Genomic DNA, 24,563 nt, shown 5'->3' with positions numbered 1-24,563 from the left:
GGTACAGATGGGTACAAATACTCGGGGTACCTATGGGTGCAGATACTCGGGGTACCTATGGGTGCAGATACTGGGGGTACGGAAGGGTACAGATACTCGGGGTGCAGACACTCAGGGTACAGATGCTCGGGGTACAAATGGGTACAGACACTCGTGGTACAGATACTCGGGGTACAGATGGGTACAGATACTAAGGGTGCAGACACTCGGGGTACAGATACTCAGGGTACAGATGGGTACAGATACTCGGGGTACCTATGGGTGCAGATACTGGGGGTGCAGAAGGGTACAGATACTCGGGTACAGATGGGTACAGACACTAGTGGTACAGATACTCGGGGTACAGATGGGTACAGATACTCGGGGTGCAGACACTCGAGGTACATATACTCAGGGTACAGAAGGGTACAGATAATCGGGGTACAGATGGGTACAGATAGTCGGGGCACAGATGCTAGGGGTGCAGATACTCGGGGTACAGATACTCGGGGTACAGATGGGTACAGATACTCGGGGTGCAGATGCTCTGGGTGCAGATACTCGGGGTAAAGATGGGTACAGATACTCGGGGTGCAGATACTCGGGGTACAGATACTCGACTCAGCGTAAAGATACTCGGGGTACAGATGGGCACAAATGCTCGGGGTGCAGATACTCGGAGTACAGATGCTCGGGGTACAGATGGGTACAGACATTGGTGGTACAGATACTCGGGGTACAGATGGGTACATACACTAGTGGTACAGATACTCGGGGTACAGATGGGTACAGATTCTCGTCGTGCAGACACTCGTGGTACAGATACTCCGGGTAGAGATGGGTACAGATACTCGGGGTGCAGACACTCGGGGTGCAGATACTCGGGGTACAGATGGGTACAGATACTCGGGGTACAGATGGGTATAGATACTCAGGGTACGGAAGGGTACAGATACTCGGGGTACAGATGGGTACAGATGCTCGGGGTGCAGATACTCGGGGTGCAGGTACTCAGGGTACAGATACTCGGGGTACAGATGGGTACAGATACTCGGGGTACAGATGGGTACAGATGCTCGGGGTGCAGATACTCGGGGTGCAGATACTCAGGGTACAGATACTCGGGGTACAGATGGGTACAGATACTCAGGGTATAAACGCTCGCGATACAGATAATCCGGGCACAGACACTCGGGCTACAGATAGTCGGGGTATAGATGGGTACAGATACCTGGAGAACAAGTACTCGGGGTACAGATGGGCACAGATGCTCGGGGTGCAGATACTCGGGGTGCAGATACTCAGGGTACAGATTGGTACAGATACTCGGGGTACAGATGGGTACAGATACTCGGGGTACAGACACTCGGGGTGCAGATACTCGGGGTACAGATGGGTACAGATACTCGGGGTACAGATGGGTACAGATACTCGGGGTACAGATGGGTACAGATACTCGGGGTACAGATACTCGGGGTGCAGATACTCAGGGTACAGATTGGTACAGATACTCGGGGTACAGATTGGTAGAAATACTCGGGGTACAGATGGGCACAGATGCTCGGGGTACAGATACTCGGGGTGCAGATACTCGGGGTACAGATGGGTACAGATACTCGGGGTACAGATGGGTACAGATACTCGGGGTACAGACACTCGGGGTGCAGATACTCGGGGTACAGATGGGTACAGATACTCGGGGTACAGATGGGTACAGATGCTCGGGGTGCAGATACTCGGGGTGCAGATACTCAGGGTACAGATTGGTACAGATAATCGGGGTACAGATGGGTACAGATACTCGGGGTACAGACACTCGGGGTGCAGATACTCGGGGTACAGATGGGTATAGATACTCGGGGTACAGATACTCAGGGTACAGATGGGTACAGATAATCGGGGTACAGATGGGTACAGATACTCGGGGTACAGATACTCGGGGTACAGATACTCGGGGTGCAGATACTCAGGGTACAGATTGGTACAGATACTCGGGGTACAGATTGGTACAGACACTCAGGGTACAGATTGGTACAAATACTCGGTGTACAGATGGGCACAGATGCTCGGGGTACAGATACTCGTGGTGCAGATACTCGGGGTACAGATGGGTACAGATACTCGGGGTACAGATGGGTACAGATACTCGGGGTACAGACACTCGGGGTGCAGATACTCGGGGTACAGATGGGTACAGATACTCGGGGTACAGATGGGTACAGATGCTCGGGGTGCAGATACTCAGGGTACAGATTGGTACAGATACTCGGGATACAGATGGGTACAGATACTCGGGGTACAGATACTCGGGGTACAGATAATCGGGGTATACATGGGTACAAATACTTGGGCAACAGATACTCGTGGTACAGTTAATCGGGGTACATATACTCGGGGCACAGATGGGTACAGACACAGAAGGTACAGATACGCGGGGTACAGACACTCGGGGTGCAGATGGGTACAGACACTCTTGGTACAGATACTCAGGGTACAGATACTCGGGGTACAGATGGGTACATATACTCGGGGTACAGATGGGTACAGATACTCAGGGCTCAGATTCTCAGGTACAGATACTCGGGATACAGATGGGTACAGATACTTGGGGTACAGATGGGTACAGATACTCAGGGTACAGATACTCGGGGTACAGATACTCGGGGTACAGATACTCGGTGTACAGATACGCGGGGTACAGATGGGTACAGATACTCGGGGTACAGATGCAAAACAACTCATCTTACTATGCTATATGCTATAAAGAAATGAAACGTACATGTGATTAAATACACACGTGTAATATAAATATGCAATAAACGCCTGATATACACGTGAAACATACGGTTGCAATATACACGTAGAATATGTCAACTGTATGCAATGCTTGCCGTTACTAGACGTGAACTTGTCTCTTAAGCAGAGCTATGTTATCTTGTTCCAGAGAGTGTTTGTGTACAGGAAGGCGGATTTATCCACAGCTGCTACGCGACAGACAGAATAACATCTAGTCTCTGAAATGAACATATCGTACAGAAAAAAAACAGTTGTTCAGTTATCTTAATAAAAATATAATAAAAGGGAGCCCAGTGACGCTCTTCATTTCCTCATACTGCAGTAATCTAGACTTGCCAAACATAGACTTGCACGGGCTGTATTTGATATATATTTGTATCAGGGTCTGTAAGACAGACTAACAGACCGCCTGCAGTTCCCAAACCGAAATAGGTTTCCTGGTATTACACTCAGTCTGCTCAGCGCATCGATGTATATAGGTTGACAAACACATACACTCACAGTCTGCTCAGCGCATCGATGTATATAGGTTGACAAACACATACACTCACAGTCTGCTCAGCGCATCGATGTATATAGGTTGACAAACACATACACTCACAGTCTGCTCAGCGCATCGATGTATATAGGTTGACAAACACATACACTCACAGTCTGCTCAGCGCATCGATGTATATAGGTTGACAAACACATACACTCACAGTCTGCTCAGCGCATCGATGTATATAGGTTCACAAACACATACACTCAACAGTCGCATTGATAGTCCTTCGCCTTGAATGTGGAATGTATCTACTGCTATACATATATGTTTCTAAAACACTAGGCAAGCCTAGAACAGGGGCGGTCGGGTAGCCTAGTGGTTAAAGCGTTCGCTCGTCACGCCGAAGACCCTGGTTCGATTCCCGACATGGATACAATGTGTGAAGCCGTGATATTGCCGGAATATTGCTAAAAGCGGCGTTAAACCATACTCACTCACTCACACCCCAAGTCTAGAACAAACTAGGAAAGTCTAGTTTCTTTGAACAGCAGAAGAGAAAAAGGTTTATTTTGAAGAAAAAATATAATTATTTAAAAGAAAATGTTTTCATAGACTATGTTATACGTGTAAGTCTATCATATTGAGTATGTGCCGATTTCCTGACATCTCGCAACATAAAGGTTCCGCCGCGACCGGAAAGGTCACCTGATCTCGATCCAATTTTGCATCTGTGGGATGAGTTAGAGAGACGTTTACGTGAACGTCAGCCAGGGCTACTGAATCTGCAGCGATGGCGCCAAGCTCTTCAGGAAAAATGGCCTGCCATTCCATAATCTGCAGACTTCTCGGTTCCATGGGCAAGAGGTCGTACAGTCATATAAGAGTGAGTGAGTTTGGTTTAACGCCGCTTTTAACAGTATTCCAGTTATATCGCGGCGTCAGTCATATAAGAGGCGGTACTATATTTTACGATTTCTGTGTTTGAGATTGTGACATAGTCGGCACATGGAAACACGTACACGTTGACGTGTGATACACCCTGTTTCTCTGCGTAACTTCCAAACAATTAAATTGTCTCCGAAAATTCTTGAAAAAAAGAATTATGTTTCAGACTGATGAAAATAAGAAAGAAGTTGCTAGCCACAAAAATTACATTGCTGCAATGTGTTTTAATTCAGGCTTATAGTTTGAAATATTAAAAAAATCTGGTTGTTTTTTAGTTTTGTAGCTGAAAAGGCGTTATAGTGCATGTTGTAGGTCCTTTATACTCCACGCTATGTATCTTGTAAGTTATAAGTCCGTTATAGTGCATGTTGCATGTTATAAGTCCGTTATAGTGCATGTTGCATGTTATAAGTCCGTTATTGTGCATGTTGTTGTGTTATAAGTCCGTTATAGTGCATGTTGTTGTGTTATAAGTCCGTTATAGTGCATGTTGTTGTGTTATAAGTCCGTTATAGTGCATGTTGTTGTGTTATAAGTCCGTTATAGTGCATGTTGTTGTGTTATAAGTCCGTTATAGTGCATGTTGCATGTTATAAGTCCGTTATAGTGCATGTTGCATGTTATAAGTCCGTTATAGTGCATGTTGTTGTGTTATAAGTCCGTTATAGTTCATGTTGTTGTGTTATAAGTCCGTTATAGTTCATGTTGTTGTGTTATAAGTCCGTTATAGTGCATGTTGCATGTTATAAGTCCGTTATAGTGCATGTTGTTGTGTTGTAAGTCCGTTATAGTGCATGTTGTTGTGTTATAAGTCCGTTATAGTGCATGTTGTTGTGTTATAAGTCCGTTATAGTGCATGTTGTTGTGTTATAAGTCCGTTATAGTGCATGTTGCATGTTATAAGTCCGTTATAGTGCATGTTGTTGTGTTATAAGTCCGTTATAGTGCATGTTGTTGTGTTATAGGTCCGTTATAGTGCATGTTGTTGTGTTATAAGTCCGTTATAGTGCATGCTGCATGTTATAAGTCCGTTATAGTGCATGTTGCATGTTATAAGTCCGTTATAGTGCATGTTGTTGTGTTATAAGTCCGTTATAGTGCATGTTGTTGTGTTATAAGTCCGTTATAGTGCATGTTGTTGTGTTATAAGTCCGTTATAGTGCATGTTGTTGTGTTATAAGTCCGTTATAGTGCATGTTGTTGTGTTATAGGTCCGTTATAGTGCATGTTGTTGTGTTATAAGTCCGTTATAGTGCATGCTGCATGTTATAAGTCCGTTATGGTGCATGTTGTTGTGTTATAAGTCCGTTATAGTGCATGTTGTTGTGTTGTAAGTCCGTTATAGTGCATGTTGTATGTTATAAGTCCGTTATAGTGCATGTTGTATGCAATAACTCCTACATTATGCGTGTTGTATGTTATAAGTCCTATATTGTGCATATTGTATGTTATAAGGCCGCTTTTGTCCATGTTGTGTGCCATACATTTTCTATAGTGCATATGTGATGTTGTAAGTTATTTCTGAGTGAGTGAGTATTGTTTTACGCCGCTTTTAGCAATATTCCAGCAATATCACGGCAGGGAGGCTTCCATGTGGGAATCGAACCCAGGTCTTCGGCGTGACGAGCGAACGCTTTAACCACGAGGATACCCCACCGCCCATTTTATTCCTGAAGGTTATGAGAGGCAGAACAACCAGCGTTCATATGTGGTGATACTCCCAAGTCAACTCGTAGGATAGAGTGTCGTACCTCGCCAGCAATTGACACCATTGATTGATTTAGAGGAGCTCGTTTACAGGCTTGTTTCACGTATCAACATCCGGGACAAACTACTTGTTTCGAGTCGCTTCGAGGTAACAGTTTCTAAAAGCCTGGCTGCACTTACAAAGAGCGAGGCGAAGGCGTTTGAGGCCTACTTCCATGCACGATCTGACAGGTGACACATTTGGTTTACCTGTGCGTGCCTTACACCGCCGACTTGTGTGTCTGCTTCCAACATTGTTTCAAGAAAGGAACACGTGCCAGAGGCGGATACAGCTTTTTTAAAAGGGGGGGGGGGGGGGGTGCACAACTAAGATCTATGAATTGTCTTTGGTGGTAATTTATACAGAAATAAAGATTTTTTTCGAAATAAAAGGGGGGGGGGGGCGCACCCCCGCGACCCCCCTCTGTATCCGCCCATGCGTGCTTCATTCGACCCGTGAACATCCGGGTTAGAATAGGTCTTCAGCAACCCATGCTTGCCGTAAAAGGCGACTAACTGGATCTGGTGATCAGACTCGGTATCCCAAATGCGCGGTTCGATGCTCATGATGTCAATCACTGGATTGTGTGATACAGACAGACCGCCGTCACATAGCTGGAATATTGCTGAGTGTGGCGTTAAACAACAAACAAGCAAACGTGCCTCATTCAAGACTTTCGATTGTGACAAATTCTGGAAGTCCAATGTAACAGAGCCTGTTATTTATTGGGCACGCCAGAAACCTATGATTTTGGGTTCGAATCCCGGTTCGCCCCAATAATATTTCAAGGTTTGTCAGCACCATACCCGTGCTCGTGGGTTTCACCAAAGTGGTAAACGTCTGAGACCTGCATCACTTCGGGCTTTCCTCCCACATTAAGCTGATACGCCGTGATATAACTGGAATACTGTTAAAAGCGGCGTTAAACACAACTCACTCACTCACTCCGTTTTCTGTGTTAACCTTCGCGCTTCAACTTGGGAAACAATACACATTTTGTATGGCATAAGTCCTTCTAGTGCATGCTGTACTTTATATATCTCCTTTATTGCCTGTTCTATGATGTAAGCCGGTTACAATGCCTGCTGTATGTTATTAGTCGGTTATTATGCATGCTTCATGTTGTAAGTTCGTTACAACGCATTCCGTATGTCATGAGCCCGTTATAACGCATTCTTTATGTTGTAAACCCGTTATAACGCATGTTGTTTCTTGTATGTCAATAGCTATATAGCATCCTGCATTTTGTAAATAAATATTAAACTGCATGATTTTTGTAAGTAAAACGTATTCGTGTTCCTCAACGTACAGTCTAACCAGACAAAGATGGATAAAGTCAACATCTCGCAACATCAGTGTAGAAGACGGTCATGAGTGAGTTAATTGGCAATAAACGCCGTTTTGACTGAGGTAAAGTAGAAAGTAGACAGTTTTAGTGGCTTGAACTCGTGAAACCCACGAACATGGGCATGGTGATGCAAAAAATATTTGCCGCGAATATGGGACAATCGGATACTGAATTCCATATATGTGAGTATTGTTGATCACAAATTGGCAGTGTATGTTCCATAGATATGTAACTACATGTACATGCATATCCCTTTGGATTGGAGGCCTGGAAGCTTGGAGGCTTGTGGAGGCGTGGAGGCTTGGAGGTTTGGATGCTTGGAGGCCTGGATGCTTGGAGGCCTGGATGCTTGGAGGCTTGGAGGCTTGGAGGCCTGGATGCTTGGAGGCCTGGATGCTTGGATGCTTGGATGTTTTGAGGCCTGGATGCTTGGATGCTTGGAGGCTTGGATGCTTGGAGGCGTGGATGCTTGGATGCTTAAATGCTAGGAGGCATGGAGGCTTGGATGCTTGTGGATGCTTGGAGGCTTGGATGTTTGGAGGCCTGGATGCTTGGATGCTTGGAGGCCTGGATGCTTGGAGGCTTGGAGGCTTGGATACTTGGATGTTTGGAGGCGTGGATGCTTGGAGGCTTGGAGGCTTGGAGGCTTGGATGCTTGGAGGTTTGGATGCTTGGAGGCTTGGATGCTTGGGACTTAGATGCTTGGAGGCATGGAGGCTTGGAGGCTTGGAGGCTTGGAGGCCTGGATGCTTGGATGTTTGGATGCTTGGAGTCGTGGAGGCTTGGAGGCCTGGATGCTTGGATGCTTGGATGCTTGGAGGCGTGGATGCTTGGATACATGGAGGCTTGGATGCTTGGGGGCCTGGATGATTGGAGGCTTGGAGGCTTGGGGGCTTGGAGACTTGGATGCTTGGATGCTTGGAGTCTTGGAGGCTTGAAGACTTGGATGCTTGGAGTCTTGGAGGCCTGGATGCTTGGAGGCTTGGAGGCATGGAGGCTTGGAGGCTTGGAGGCTTGGAGGCCTGGATGCTTGGATGTTTGGATGCTTGGAGTCGTGGAGGCTTGGAGGCCTGGATGCTTGGATGCTTGGATGCTTGGATGCTTGGGGGCCTGGATGATTGGAGGCTTGGATGCTTGGATGCTTGGAGTCTTGGAGGCTTGGAGACTTGGATGCTTGGAGTCTTGGAGGCCTGGATGCTTGGAGGTGTGGATGCTTGGAGGCGTGGATGCTTGGATACTTGGAGGCTTGGATGCTTGGGGGCCTGGATGATTGGAGGCTTGGAGTCTTGGAGGCTTGGAGACTTGGATGCTTGGAGGCTTGGAGGCGTGGAGGCTTGGAGGCTTGGATGCTCTGAGGCGTGTAGGCTTGGAGGCTTGGAGGCTTCACTTCGGACGTGAGGCACCAAACATTAGCACATCAGATGAGATTACAACCAATATAACAAAATACATTTTCACTTGAAACAGGCTTAAGGCAGATAGATAAATGTTTTTCACCGATATTAATATATCAAATTCATTTTCTTCAATAAGCATCAAACAGACCGCCCAAGCGGTGATAACTACGCGACCTGTACTTGAACACGTAAACACAGCGTCTACGTGAACGCGTGGACGTGTGGACAGCGGGACGTTCATCACGAACAGGATGCACATGCAGCAGTCGTGCACCATATGTGTACACAGGTCCATAGTCATTCGTGCAACCACCACCCGCAACCCCACGCCCAATACCCCACCCCCCAACCCTCCGGAAAACGAACGGAAAAGTAAAACTGGTGGGTCATTTATTTTTAATTTTCACAATTTCGACTCCGACGAAGGTAGGTTATCAACAGGTATGACTCACGGCCCGCGGTGGTGACTCAGGACACGCTATAGCAGCACGCGGATGTATTCTTCAATACGTTGCTACTCAGCTGTGATCTGATCGATACCAACCAAAGCCAAAATAGCTCAAAGCGTGACTGCGACGTGATAACCACTGTCCTTGAAAACATTAAGATTGACCGTTGACTCGTTTGACAGTGGAATATAGTTACTTTTACCAAGTTTTGGTATAGCATCGCGGAAATGATGGGGACAGTCTTAAGCCAAACCAATGAAAGTTAATGCATCATATTTGTGATCTTCTTTGTTTGTTTGTTGCTTAACGCCGCATCCTGCAGTATTCCAGCTATATGACGGCGATCTATAAATAATCGAATCTAGACCAGACAATCCAGTGATCGACACATCAACCAAGTCATCGAGCCTGACCACCCGATCCCGTTTGTCGCCTCTTACGACATGCATACCGTTAGTCGCGTCTTATGACAAGCATGGGTTGCTGAGGCCAATTCTGACCCGAGCGTTGATATCGAGCACGAAAAAAAGAACCATTTGTTTTTTTGTGCTTTATCAGATAAGTTACATGTGTATATTCTAGCTGATGTATGCAAAATTATGTGAGCGTGGGAAAAACAGAATAGCTAATCTTAATATCACTGATTTTGTGTGACTTTCATCAAATATTATTGATTAGGCTGCAAAGAATTATTTTTATACAGCTAAATTGGTTTGTTAAATTAACATGTATTTATGTATTTAGTAATGATACAAATGCATTATTTATGTTTCATTTGATATATGTGAATATTCATGTCGTTGGGTCCATGTGTGACCATGATACACAATCAGCTGATTATATGACACACTTTACTCACACGATCCGGACCTCAAGGTCCTGCTGCATGGGATGCTGCATGGGATGCTGCATGGGATGCTGCAAGGGATGCTGCATGGGATGCTGCAAGGGATGCTGCATAGGATGATACATGGGATGCTGCATGGGATGCTGCAAGGGATGCTGCATGGGATGCTGCATTGGATCTGCATGGGATGCTGCAAGGGATGCTGCATGGGATGCTGCATGGGATGCTGCAAGGGATGCTGCATAGGATGATACATGGGATGCTGCATGGGATGCTGCATTGGATCTGCATGGGATGCTGCATGGGATGCTGCATTGGATCTGCATGGGATGCTGCATGGGATCTGCATAGGATGCTGCATGGGATGCTGCATGGGATGCTGCATAGGATGCTGCATAGGATGCTGCATAGGATGCCGCATGGGATATGCATGGGGTGCTGCAAGGGGTGCTGCATAGGATGCTGCATAGGATGCCGCATGGGATGCTGCATGGGATGCTGCAAGGGATGCTGCATAGGATGATACATGGGATGCTGCATGGGATGCTGCAAGGGATGCTGCATGGGATCTGCATGGGATGCTGCATGGGATGCTGCATGGGATGCTGCATTGGATCTGCATGGGATGCTGCATTGGATCTCCATGGGATGCTGCATGGGATGCTGCATGGGATGCTGCAAGGGATGCTGCATAGGATGATACATGGGATGCTGCATGGGATGCTGCAAGGGATGCTGCATGGGATGCTGCATTGGATCTGCATGGGATGCTGCATGGGATGCTGCATTGGATCTGCATGGGATGCTGCATGGGATCTGCATAGGATGCTGCATGGGATCTGCATGGGATGCTGCATGGGATGCTGCATAGGATGCTGCATAGGATGCTGCATGGGATATGCATGGGGTGCTGCAAGGGATGCTGCATGGGATGCTGCATGGGATGCTGCAAGGGATGCTGCATGGGATGCTGCATGGGATGAAGACTAACATCTAGTCTCTGAAATGAACGTATTTTACAGAAAAAAACCAGTTGTTTAATCATATTTAAAAATATGATAAAAATGAGCCCAGAGACTTTCTGCCAAACATTACAGACTTGCATGGGCTGTATTGGATATATTTATTTCAGGGTCTGTATAAAAGCCGGGGCGATGAATTCAGTAATTGAAACCGGGGCGATGAATTCAGTAATTGAAACCGGGGCGATGAATTCAGTAATTGAAAGCGGGGCGATGTGGGTGGGTGGATGAATTCAGTAATTGAAAGCGGGGCGATGTGGGTGGGTGGATGAATTCAGTAATTGAAAGCGATGTGGGTGATGTGGGTGAAATGGGGGACGAGTAAATGAAATGGGGGTCGAGTAAATGAAATGGCGATCGAGGAAATGAAATTGGGTCGTGTAAATGAAATGGGGGTCGAGTAAATGAAATAGGATCGAGTAACTGAAATAGGGTCGATGAAATGAAAAAGGGGTCGAGTAAATGAAATGGGGGTCGAGTAAATGAAATGGGGGTCGAGTAAATGAAATGGCGATCGAGTAAATGAAACTGGAATGCTGTATTAAAGGCTAACGCCAGAGAATCCTACTGCAAGTTTTTATCATTGGCCTGGCAGTTTGTGGGTTGTCATATCCTGACGAGGTACAGCAACTAGATTTACAAATGTAGTATTACGCTTTCAGATGTACAGCTATAGTTCCCCCAGAACGTTCTTACTGAGAACCAGCTGGCCTTGCAGCGAACGATCCCTGCACAGCTCATTTCATGGAACGATTGATACAGCTGCTTCCGACTAGAACAAATACATGTTCAAAGCAAGAGTAGATATGGACATGTCCTTATTTATAATAGTGCGTTTTTATAGATGTCCGTAACTCACAACTCCCCTCTTTCTATATAACAATTTAAAATGCACAGTGAGTGAGTTTAACGCCGCTTTTAACAGTATTCCAATTATATCACGGCCTGTCAGCTTAATGTGGGAGGAAAGCCCAAAGTGATGCAGGTCTCAGATGTTTACCACTGGTGAAACCCACAAGCATGGGTATAGCGCTGACAAACCTAGAAACATAATCGGGGCGAACCGGGATTCGAACCCACAATCATAGGTTTCTGGCGTGCCCAAGGGACGCAACTCTGCATAGCGAATCGCTTAGATGACTGGGCCACCCGTGCTCCCTTAAAGTGCACAGGTATTGGGCTACAGAGGGGACCAATGTTGTTTTGTTTGTATGTTTAACGCGGCACTGTTCCAGCTATATGACAGCGGCCTGTATATTGTCAAGTCTTGACCAGACAAACCAGTGATTGATGTATGAGCAACGATCCACGTCGTCGGGGTATGATGACAGGCATTCAACCAAGTCAACGAACCTGAACAGCGGAATCAGACAAACATAACCACAAACTCCGCCATATCTAACCCCTTAAACCAACGGATTTATTTTAAATTAATATCAATCATCACATTATAAAAGTAATTCATTTTATAAATGTCCGTGTTCTATACAAAGTTATAGTGAAGTGTCAAGTCATTTTCTTATTGTAGCAGTCTGGGAAGGAAAGAAAAATTGATTTTTTGGGGAAAAAACACAGCTTAAAATTTCGAGTAAATAAAAAATCAGCCTCCATCTGTTTGACAAAAAAAACCCCTCAATAATAAGTCTCGACTACAATATTGCCATCCTCATCAATACAGAATATTTCGTGAGCAAAGCCATAATCTTTGACAGAGATACATGACCATAAGAAACAGTATGTCTATCGTCCTTATTTATTAATAATCATTTCAAATCTTCCATTGCAAGAGGCCATAACAGTTGTTGACTGATGGGAAATGACCATGAAGCATCATATACCCTTACTTGGAACCTGGTGAGTAAAAGAAACGTTACCGATCAACATGGTTTGTTCCCAAACACAGAACAGGAAGATACTGGAACGGTCAGCAAACTGTTTTGGTTGTGTTTCGGCGATTGATTCTCAACCATTTTGTAGTGTGAGTGAGTGAGGGAGGTTTTACGCCGCTTTTAGCAATATTCCAGCAATATCACGGCGGGGGACACCAGAAATGGGCTTCACACATTGTACCCATGTCGGGAATCGAACCCGGGTCTTCGGCATGACGAGCGAACGCTTTAACCACTAGGCTACCCGACCGACCTGACCATTTTGTAAGTCTATTCGGGGTTTGGACCCAACGTGTCCAGCTTTCAGTTTGGTAACGCTTGTTTTTTTCGTCAGTTGATATAAAAAGTTATGCTATTTATGTCCGTCATCCACATCATCTTAGTAATTGAAAAGTACATTCCTCCAGTAGATGTGAGTACCAACATGTCAAGTTGACTGGGTTTTGCTACACATGGTGTTGTAAAAAATGGTCTTTTATTTATTATTTTTTTATAAAATTCTTTATTATACTGCTATTTTCACTGTTCTGTTTCAAAATCATCAACATATGTACAGTTATTATGTTTTAGTGAGAAAATCTTAACATTCTTTCCAAAGGTTGAATTTGAAATGTGCCGCAAAAAATCTCAGCTCCTAAAAATGAAGAAAATAATTACTCTTCCCAACCAAACCCCTCCCCCACCCTCAAATATCAAATGGCCCGCCTCTTATATTATCAACGAATATGTTGTGTGTATTATCTTATGCTACTCGAAGCTATTTGTTTATTATATTTTGAACGAGCGTCTTGTTTTTATATATAATACATCCCGATCTTCACATGTTTATTATATTCTTCACTAATATAATTGTGTTTATTATATAAGGCTACTCGAACCTTTTGTGTTTATTATATTCTGAACGAGCCTCTAGTTCGTGTTATTTAATACATCCTAATCCTCATATGTTTATAATATTCCTAACTAATATTTTGTGTTTATTATTTAATACTTCTCGAACCGTTTTGTGTTTATCGTATTATACTTCTCGAGCCGGTTGTGTGTCAATTCGTTTCATCTGCAGTCAAATACAGGCTCTTCACGCAGAAGCCTCATTCTTCACTCGCATCTTTCCGCGACCTACAAGATGACCCAGAATTACACGAATAGGCCATGAATGTCTGTTGCCATATGATATTGTTTCTCCTGGACCTAATACCTTGAATTCTAGGCCCTTGGGCACATTGAAACTTGGCCGATCCGTCCTTTATGAGAATATATAATCCACAACAGGCTTCCATGTGAGATGTTGTTTGTGAGAGATCAAGCGAAGCTGTTTAGCTGTACTTTTATTTTACATTTTACAAACTGAAAAATGTTGGTAGAAGAATTTTGGATGATAAACAGAATCTCTCCCTAGTGCCTTCTGACATTAAATATATCAACAGTTACACTCGTCGATAAATTTTAAAACAAGCATCGGTGTTTAAAACTTTCGTCGACTTGTGATATTTTTTACACTTGGGTTTGATTCTTTATAAACACTGAGCGAAACAAATAAGGGAACACATGAAAATACAAGTGCTCCTTTATTGTTTTCCAGGTTTTGTTCCCAAGCGAGGGATGTCACTGTGGGTAAAAATCTGGGAATAAATAAAGGGACACTCCAATTAAATGGTGTTCCCTTATTTGTTTCCCTCAGTATATTACACACAGGGGTGCGGGTATAGGTGAAACTGGCAACCCATGCTTGCCGTAAAAGGCGACTTTGCGTGTCGTAAAAGGCGACTAACGGGATCGGGTGGTTAGGCTCGCAGACTTGGTTGATGCATGTCATCGTATCCCAAACGCTGTATGTGACGTCATATTAGCGCACCGTCGCACATAATGAAAGATGAGATCACCCATTGTTCATGACGTCACAAACGCTTTATGTGACGTTGTTCTGACACCAGAGTAACTGTTTCCACATCTTTTTTAAAAAAAATAATCCGAAAAGGGCTCGGTAATATAAAGCATAACATTACACGGTAGTACGGATTATCTGCCCCTTGTGAATTACTATTGAAAGTTCCTCAGTAACAAAGATCGGATCTCACGGATATAAATCAATTTTGACAGATAATCCCGTATTCCTCTTAACGTGTAAGTAACTTTCCCAAGCCTTGAGGGCATACAGGTGGCCCAGTGGTCAAAGGCGTCGCAACTCGCTATGCAGAGTTGTGCCCCTTAGTAGTGCCAGAAACCAAAGATCTTATGGAATATTAGAAGGGACATTGTCGCGTTGTCGCAAAAACAAGCAAAACGGGACAACGTGACAATGAACCTTTTAGGATTCCATGTTACTAGGTTTTGTCAGCATCATACCCGTGCTCGTTGGTTTTACCAAGGTAGTAACTTCAGGTTTGCCTCTCATATAAAGCTGATTCAGCGTGATATAACTGGAATACTGTTCACAGCGGCGTCAGAGCCAAGTCACTCCCCACTATTTACGAAATGCTACATGCAATATAACTGAAGTATTTACACATACAGTATGTGGTATAAAATGATTCACAAATGTTCTATTGTATACGCTTGGTCTTGTTCGTGATGAACGTCTCGTTGTCCACACGTCTAGCAGACACACCACACGTACACCTATAGACGCCGGGTTTACGTGTTCAAACACAGGTCACGTAAATATCACCGGAGGGACGGTCTGTTTGATGTATGCAGGATAACTGGCTATAAACAGCATACAGTGTGTAGTATAACTGGCTTATTTACAACATACAATGTGTTGTTTAACTGGTTAATTCACAACATATAGTGTGTAGTATAACTGGCTTTTAACAACATACAGTGTTTTGTAAAACTGGCTTATTAACAACATACAGTGTGTTGTATAACTGGCTTGTTTACAACATACAGTGTGTTGTATAACTGGCTTATTTACAACATACAGTGTTTTGTAAAACTGGCTTATTTACAACATACAGTGTGTTGTATAACTGGCTTGTTTACAACATATAGTGTGTAGTATAACTGGCTTATTTACAACATACATTGTGTAGTATAACTGGCTTGTTTACAACATATAGTGTGTAGTATAACTGGCTTATTTACAACATACAGTGTTTTGTAAAACTGGCTTATTTACAACATACAGTGTGTAGTATAACTGGCTTGTTTACAACATACAGTGTGTAGTATAACTGGCTTGTTTACAACATACAGTGTGTAGTATAACTGGCTTGTTTACAACATACAGTCAGTAGTATAACTGGCTTGTTTACAACATACAGTCAGTAGTATAACTGGCTTGTTTACAACATACAGTGTGTAGTATAACTGGCTTGTTTACAACATACAGTGTTTTTGTAAAACTGACTTATTTACAACATACATTGTGTAGTATAACTGGCTTGTTTACAACATACAGTGTGTAGTATAACTGGCTTGTTTACAACATACAGTGTGTTGTATAACTGGCTTATTTACAACATACAGTGTTTTGTAAAACTGACTTATTTACAACATCCATTGTGTAGTGTAACTGGCTTGTTTACAACATACAATGTGTAGTATAACTGGCTTATTAACAACATACAGTGTGTTGTATAACTGGCTTATTTACAACATACAGTGTTTTGTAAAACTGACTTATTTACAACATCCATTGTGTAGTGTAACTGGCTTATTTACAACATACAATGTGTAGTATAACTGGCTTATTAACAACATACAGTGTGTTGTATAACTGGCTTGTTTACAACATACAGTCAGTAGTATAACTGGCTTGTTTACAACATACAGTGTGTAGTATAACTGGCTTGTTTACAACATACAGTGTGTTGTATAACTGGCTTGTTTACAACATACAGTGTGTTGTATAACTGGCTTGTTTACAACATACAGTGTGTAGTATAACTGGCTTATTTACAACATACAGTGTGTAGTATAACTGGCTTGTTTACAACATACAGTGTGTTGTATAGCTGGCTTGTTTACAACATACAGTGTTTTGTATAACTGGCTTATTTACAACATACAGTGTGTAGTATAACTGGCTTGTTTACAACATACAGTGTATAGTATAACTGGCTTGTTTACAACATACAGTGTGTTGTATAACTGGCCTATTTACAACATACAGTGTTTTGTAAAACTGGCTTATTAACAACATACAGTGTGTTGTATAACTGGCTTATTTACATCATACAGTGTTTTGTAAAACTGGCTTATTTACAACATACAGTGTGTAGTATAACTGGCTTGTTTACAACATACAGTGTGTAGTATAACTGGCTTATTAACAACATACAGTGTGTAGTATAACTGGCTTATTTACAACATACAGTGTGTAGTATAACTGGCTTGTTTACAACATACAATGTGTGGTATAACTGGCTTATTTACAACATACAGTGTGTAGTATAACTGGCTTGTTTACAACATACAATGTGTGGTATAACTGGCTTATTAACAACATACAGTGTGTAGTATAACTGGCTTGTTTACAACATACAGTGTGTAGTATAACTGGCTTATTAACAACATACAGTGTGTAGTATAACTGGCTTATTTACAACATACAGTGTGTAGTATAACTGGCTTGTTTACAACATACAGTGTGTAGTATAACTGGCTTGTTTACAACATACAGTGTTTTGTAAAACTGGCTTGTTTAGAACATACAGTGTTTTGTATAACTGGCTTATTCACAACATACAGCGTATACTATAACTGGCTTATTTACGCCATACGGTGTGTAGTATAACTGGCTTATTTACGCCATACGATGTGTAGTATAACTGGCTTATTTACGCCATACGGTGTTTTAGTATAACTGGCTTATTTACGCCGTACGGTGTGTAGTATAACTGGCTTACTTAGACTTGCATCAGCTATTTCCACATCAAGCTGACACGCAGTGATATAATTGGAATATTGTTCAAAGCGTCGTTCAACCATACTCCCTCACAATCTCGAAATACCTCAGGTCCGAGCTGGTTTGATATCTTGCATCCAGTGAATTCTTCCAAGTCACAACTGTCCCGTGAAGATTCGAGTTAGAATAGGTCTTCAGCATCCATGCTTGTCGTACGAGGCGACTAACGACAGGCTCGCTGACTTGGTTGATGCATGCGATCGTATCCCAATTACTTAGAACGATGCTCATGATGTCAATCACTGGATTTTAAAAATCCAGATTCGATTATATACAGACCGCCGTCATTTAGCTGTAATATTTGTGAGTGCGGCATTAAACAACAAACAAACAAACAAACAAACAATACACAACTCGTGTGTGGCCATGTTGTATTCGGTGTACGGTAGCAGGTGCGGGAAGGCAGCTTGATAATATATAACATTCTCAGAGGTAAAACCATTAAGATCCCATGATTTATGTATGTGAGGCGTAATATTACTTTTACCTCTCTCTTACTACAGCGTCAGCTGTCAGAGCGATGAAGCTCCTCAGGTTACAGTTGCATTCGGAACGCCTCGTTATCCTAAAACTGCATTCGTGGCTGTTCGTGTCAGTCCGGTAACCTTTACGTAGGTTCCGAAAGGGGCGAGTGGTGACGATTGACTTCATTATTGACACGATGTTGGTTCGTGTCGTTCCGGGACTGGCCGAATGTTACGGAAATGGACGAGCGGTGACAAATGCTTTGGGCCATGTTTACTTCGATGCCATGTTTATAAGGGCAGCTGTGTTTACACACACGTGACATATCGGCCATATCCGCTGTGTACGGGGGAGGTAGCACGAACATGGTTCTATAAAGCAAAGAAAATATGTAGAAATTAATACCTTACCTTGAACTATCGTGATCCGGGAGGCTCAGATGTTATCAGTCTTGTGAGAACTTCCTGTGGGTGAGTCTTTGTAGTCAGATTCAGTGTAATAAATGATCTCATGTGATAGACATAATGTAAAATAACACAAGGGTTAAGGCGCTTTAGACACACTCAGATTTGTTTTGTTTGTTTGTTATTTAACGCCGCACTCAGCAATATTCCAGCTATATGACGGAGGTCTGTAAATAATCAAGTCTGGACCAGACAATCCAGTGATTGATATCATGAGCATCGATCAACGCAATTGGGATATGATGACATGCATCAACCAAGTCAGCGAGGCTGACCACCCGATCCCGTTAGTCGCATCTTACGACAAGCATAGTCGCCATTTAGGGCAAGCATGGGTTGCTGAAGACCTATTCCGCCCCGGATCTTCACGGGTTGACACACTCAGAACATCAGTTGTCACATTGGTGCTTGTTATGTGTTTTTTTATTGTTCGTTTACACACAGCATAATTAATTGATAACAACTTCTTTATATTGCTGTGATAGTGACATTTCCGTTGTCAACCGTGTTCCATTACAGTAGAAATAAGAAGTTGTTATCCATAAATTGTGCCTTCATTGTAATCCATCAACTTCTAAAAAATGCCATGCCATGCCAAACTAACTATAGTAACATGAAATAATAGAGTGTTCTTTGCCTTCTTTTGAGTAGTATTTAAGACTTTCTAACTCTGCAACAATTCATTCTCTGTGTAGTTCACCACACCCGCAGTTTGCACAAGGGTCGAATGACCGGTCATAAATATGTACCAGGGTCATAGTGCCTGAGGGGTCACGGGTGGCCCAGTCGTCTAAGGCGCCGCGATTCGCTGTGCAGAATTGCGTCCCTTGGGCACGCCAGAAACCTATGATTGTGGGTTCGAATCCCGGTTCGCCTCGATTATGTTTCTAGGTTTGTCAGCACCATACCCGTGCTCGTGGGTTTCACCGAAGTGGTAAACGTCTTAGACCTGCATCACTTTGGGCTTCCTCCCACATTAAGCTGATATAACTGGAATACTGTTAAAAGCGGCGTTAAACCCAACTCATTCACTAACTGTATGTTCCATCCTTTCAACTTGAAATGGAGTTATTTGTTTCCATGAAAATTCTATATTTTCAGAGTCTAAGCGTTAGTCTACAAACACGTAGAGGCGACTGTCGTTCACGAGCAACGACACCGGCGCGACCGGTCTACGCGGCACAGCAGGTACACAAACACAATTCCACGTCTCCTCTGGGAGTTTCACAAGCATCTTCCTCGTCGCTGAATCCCACTGGTTTGCAATTGTTGCGGGAGGCGCACGAAGTAGCCCCGGAAATACGGGCTCCGTCAAACGAAAGGTTCCTCGGTGTAGACAGAATTAGTTGCCATGGTAACAGCCGATTTTATAGGCGTAGACGACTGTAGGTTTGAACGGAGATACATCGGAACTATTTAAACCGTTCTCCTGCAACACGCGATCGTATATTCCGATTGATGTGAGATAATTATGTGTGTGTGTGAAGGTATCATCTTGATTTCTCAGGAGCTGGTCAATGAGATCATGAGATCATGAACATCTCTCTCTCTCTCTCTCTCTCTCTCTCTCTCCCTCCCTCTCTCTCTCCCCCCCCCCCCCCCCCCCTCTCGCTCTCTCTCTCTCTCTCTCTTTACTCGCATTTGTGTCGAGGTGAGGTGAAATGGGGTTTAACGTCGCCTTCAACATTATTTCTTTCAAATAGCGTCGTGCATGCAAGTGTGTGGCTGATTGTACTGGTCCAGTGTAATGCCGGTTTTATAGTGCCAGTCCACTGAGAGACCATGGCGCAGGTTATGATGGATCCCCAGTCCTTGTTTTATCCTCGTCATGCCGAGCGGCAGGCAGGGTAACAACAAGTACCATTTTTTAAAACGTCTTTTGATATGACGCGGTCAACCTTTCGTACGGTCAAACGCTGTATCCACTACACCACGTATGTGGTCCGTTAGTGATGAGGTGCCTGCTGTTCCAGCCTGGACATAATGGAGAGTTTTGTTTGCCGCCGCTTGAACAGTATTTTTCACCTATGTATAACAACACGTCATCTTGATGCAGAAGACGCGCCAGTGGTGATGCAGGAAATATTATCAAGGCGAGCCGAGATTCGAACCCACGATCTTAGGTTTAGGGCGCACCAGACGCAACTCTGCACAACAAAATGTGACGTGATATGGTTCTAAATTAGTTTCGTTTCTAACACTGGCGCTTATATTGCTTGACATTTCAGAATTCGGATGTGATTTTCTTTGCAAACCATATTGCTTCGGGAAAAAACGGATTAGCTGCTCCTCGCCATAAACGCATATTGATATTTTTTTTATTCGTGTGAACGGGTTTATACCGATATAAAGCTACAAGGTTTGGGTGAAAAACATAGTACGCAACGGATTTCTATTACTACATGTTTTTTGTTTATTGTTTAACGCCGCACTCAGCAAACAAACAAACAAACAAACAAAACTTCACGAACTCTCTGAGATCACATACCCTGGAACACACCACGCCCAAGGACATGGGGAGGGTCATCCGTACTGCTTGGTTGGTTGGTTGGTTGGTTGCTTGGTTTGTTGTTTAACGCCGCACTCAGCAATATTCCAGCTATATGACGGCGGTCTGTAAATAATCGAGTCTGGGCCAGACAATTCAGTGATTCACATCATGAGCATCGATCCACGCAATTGGGATCGATGACATGCATCAACCAAGTCAGCGAGCCTGACCACCCGATCCCGTTAGTCGCCTCTCACGACAAGCATAGTCGCCTTTTACGGCAAGCATGGGTTGCTGAAGACCTATTCTACCCCGGGTCTTCACGGGATGTACTGCTAGGTACGGGTTGTGGGTATCGGAGGTTGAGACAGACATGACTAAAGATGAGCTTTTAATACAGGGTAAAGTCGAATAGGAAATGAGACTCACTCTATATCTAGGGGGGCACGGGTGGCCCAGTCGTCCAAGGCGCCGCGATTCGCTGTGCAGAGTTGCGTCCCTTGGGCACGCCAGAAACCTATGATTTTGGGTTCGAATCCCGGTTCGCCCCAATTATGTTTCTAGGTTTGTCAGCACCATACCCGGGCTCGTGGGTTTCACCGAAGTGGTAAACGTCGGAGACCTGCATCACTTCGGGCTTTCCTCCCACATTAAGCTGACACGCCGTGATAGAACTTGAATACTGTTAAAAGCGGCGTTAAACCCAACTCACTCACTCACTCTATATCTAGAGTAGCTATTGCATTATGCTCAGCGTGTCACGAATACAGGCTTGTATTATTGGGTCCTCTACCGAAGGGTTCGGAATAGTGAAAATTTGTTGGTGTGCGCAGAATGCATATTGAATTATCTAGCTGATCTCGTGAGACAAGTCAAAGAAAAACGCCAAAGAGAAACGGTTTGCTTTCCTTGACATGGCATTTCAATGATCCACCTTGACAGGATCTCCTATTGGCAAGCGCGACCGCCCACTGTTATTCTTCAGCTGTAGGCTTCGCGGGCTATCAATGTGTCTACAAAACCCCGTCGACAGTATATCTCAGAGTTGCGTTCCTGGTGCACATTCCAGCGCTTGGTCTTATCGGCCATGTCAGTCCTGTTGTGATATGGTTCTACTTTAGTTTCCTTTCTAACACTGGCGCTTATATTTGCTTGACATTTCAGAATTCGGATGTGATTTTCTCTGCAAACCATATTGCTTCAAGAGAAACCGGATTAGCTGCTCCTCGCCATAAACGCATGTTGACATTTATTTTATTCGTGTGCCGGGGTTTATACCGTATAAAGCTACAAGGTTTGGGTAAAAAACAGTTCGCAACGGATTTCTATCCACTACATATTTGTTTGTCTGTTTGTTGTTTAACGCCGCACTCAGCAGTATTCCAGCTATATGACGGCGGTCTGTAAATAATCGAGTCTTGACCACGCAATCAAGTGATTGATATCATGAGCACCGATCTACATAATTAGGATACGGTGACCTGCATCGAGCCTGACCACCCGATCCCGTTAGTCGCCTTTTACGACAAGCTTAATCGCCTTTTACGGCAAGCATGGGTTGCTGAAGACCTATTCTACCCCGGATCTTCACGGGTCCCAAAACTTTAGGGATTATTGACAGAAACACAGGAAGTGTGGGTATTACTAAGCTTTTTTCTATATCTCACTTCCGGTCGAGTTAATCGCAATGAGTATATTTCATAGGCGGATCCAGAGGGGGCCCAATGTTGTATGAAGTAGCCGGATTTTGATATTTTGGACCCCCCTCCCTTTTAGAGACCGCCTCCGTAGACAAGTGATTGAGCGTCCGCCCGGAGAGCGGAAGGTCGGGGGTTCGATCCCTGGCCGCGTCATTCCAAAAGACGTTTAAATATGGTACTTGTTGTTACCCTGTCTGGCGCTCGACATTAAGGGGCTAAAACAAGGACTGGTCGGCCTGGAGTCGGAATACCGTATCTGAGCGGGGTATTCATGTTAAACTGCGGCATGGTATCTCAGTGGGCTTGCACTATAAAATCGACATTAGTCCGGACTAGTACAAACAGCCACACCCACACACGCGTGCATGCACGTCACCATATCAGTGCAACAATCTTGATCGCGACGTTAAACCAAATTTCACCTCACTTCACGCTTTTAAAAATGCTAGATCCGCCCTTATATTTTGGACTCTCACACGCGTCTGTATTTTCACAGCACGAAGTTTGTAAACTTGACCGTGTTGCACGTGCTATACGTGTAGCAGGTGCTGGTTTAACAGCACTTTGTTTATACGCGCGAGGGGCTGTACTATGTACGGAAGCCTTTTAGGGCCATTTGTTTTTTTCTTTTTTTCGATACTATCTTGAAATTTCAAGATACTATCTTGAAATTTCAAGATACTAAGTTGAATTTTCAAGATACTATCTTGAAATTTCAAGATTGAGAAGTTGAAATTTCAAAATACTATCTTGAAATTTCAAGATATTAAATTGAAATTTCAAGATACTAAGTTGAAATTTCAAGATACTATCTTGAAATTTCAAGATACTAAGTTGAAATTTCAAGATACTATCTTGAAATTTCAAGATATTAAGTTGAAATTTCAAGATACTAAGTTGAAATTTCAAGATACTAAGTTGAAATTTCAAGATACTAAGTTGAAATTTCAAGATACTAAGTTTTTAACATCCTAAGATGTAAAAATACGTTTGAAGTGAATAATCTTGAAATATCAACTTCTCTATCTTGAAATTTCAACTTCTCTATCTTGAAATCAACTTAGTATCTTGAAATTTCAACTTAATATCTTGAAATTTCAAGATACTAAGTTGAAATTTCAAGATACTAAGTTGAAATTTCAAGATACTAAGTTTTTAACATCCTAAGATGTAAAAATACGTTTGAAGTGAATAATCTTGAAATATCAACTTCTCTATCTTGAAATTTCAACTTCTCTATCTTGAAATCAACTTAGTATCTTGAAATTTCAACTTAGTATCTTGAAATTTCAAGATAGTATCGAAAAAATTAAAAAAACAAATGGCCCTAAAAGGCCTCCGTAACTTTGTGACTGTTACGCCACAAATTGTGCACCTGTCGTTTTCAGTGAAAAATGTATCAGCGATACACCAACACATTTGTTGATACGCTTGCACTTTTAACACACTCGTGAAGATCCGGGCTAGAATTGGTCTTCAAAAAGTGATCTAAAAGAACGCCTGTGGTAATTTTGCTCTACTGCTACTACCACGGACCCGTGAAGATTCGGGTTAGAATTGGTCTTCAGCGACCCATGCTTGTCATAAGAGGCCACTTGCGGGATCGAGTGGTCTGGCTGGCTGACTTG

General features: G+C 43.4%; 1 protein-coding gene across 1 annotated transcript; it reads right to left on the bottom strand.

Annotated features, from left to right (window-relative positions):
* Window positions 1-6,909: 6,909 nt before the first annotated feature.
* On the bottom strand, window positions 6,910-10,885 carry LOC124139035 (mucin-2-like). Its single transcript, XM_048384225.1, has 3 exons — window positions 10,005-10,885; window positions 7,542-8,685; window positions 6,910-6,927 (listed from the first exon to the last, which is right to left on the bottom strand). Exons 1-3 carry the CDS (start codon window positions 10,883-10,885, stop codon window positions 6,910-6,912), a joined length of 2,043 nt encoding a protein of 680 aa, XP_048240182.1.
* Between the last annotated feature and the right edge of the window lie 13,678 nt (window positions 10,886-24,563).

The sequence above is a fragment of the Haliotis rufescens genome, unplaced genomic scaffold (assembly GCF_023055435.1).
Source record: "Haliotis rufescens isolate VD_foot unplaced genomic scaffold, xgHalRufe1.0.p SCAF_5, whole genome shotgun sequence".
Taxonomy (NCBI): domain Eukaryota; kingdom Metazoa; phylum Mollusca; class Gastropoda; order Lepetellida; family Haliotidae; genus Haliotis; species Haliotis rufescens.
This window is presented reverse-complemented; position numbering and strand designations above follow the sequence as displayed.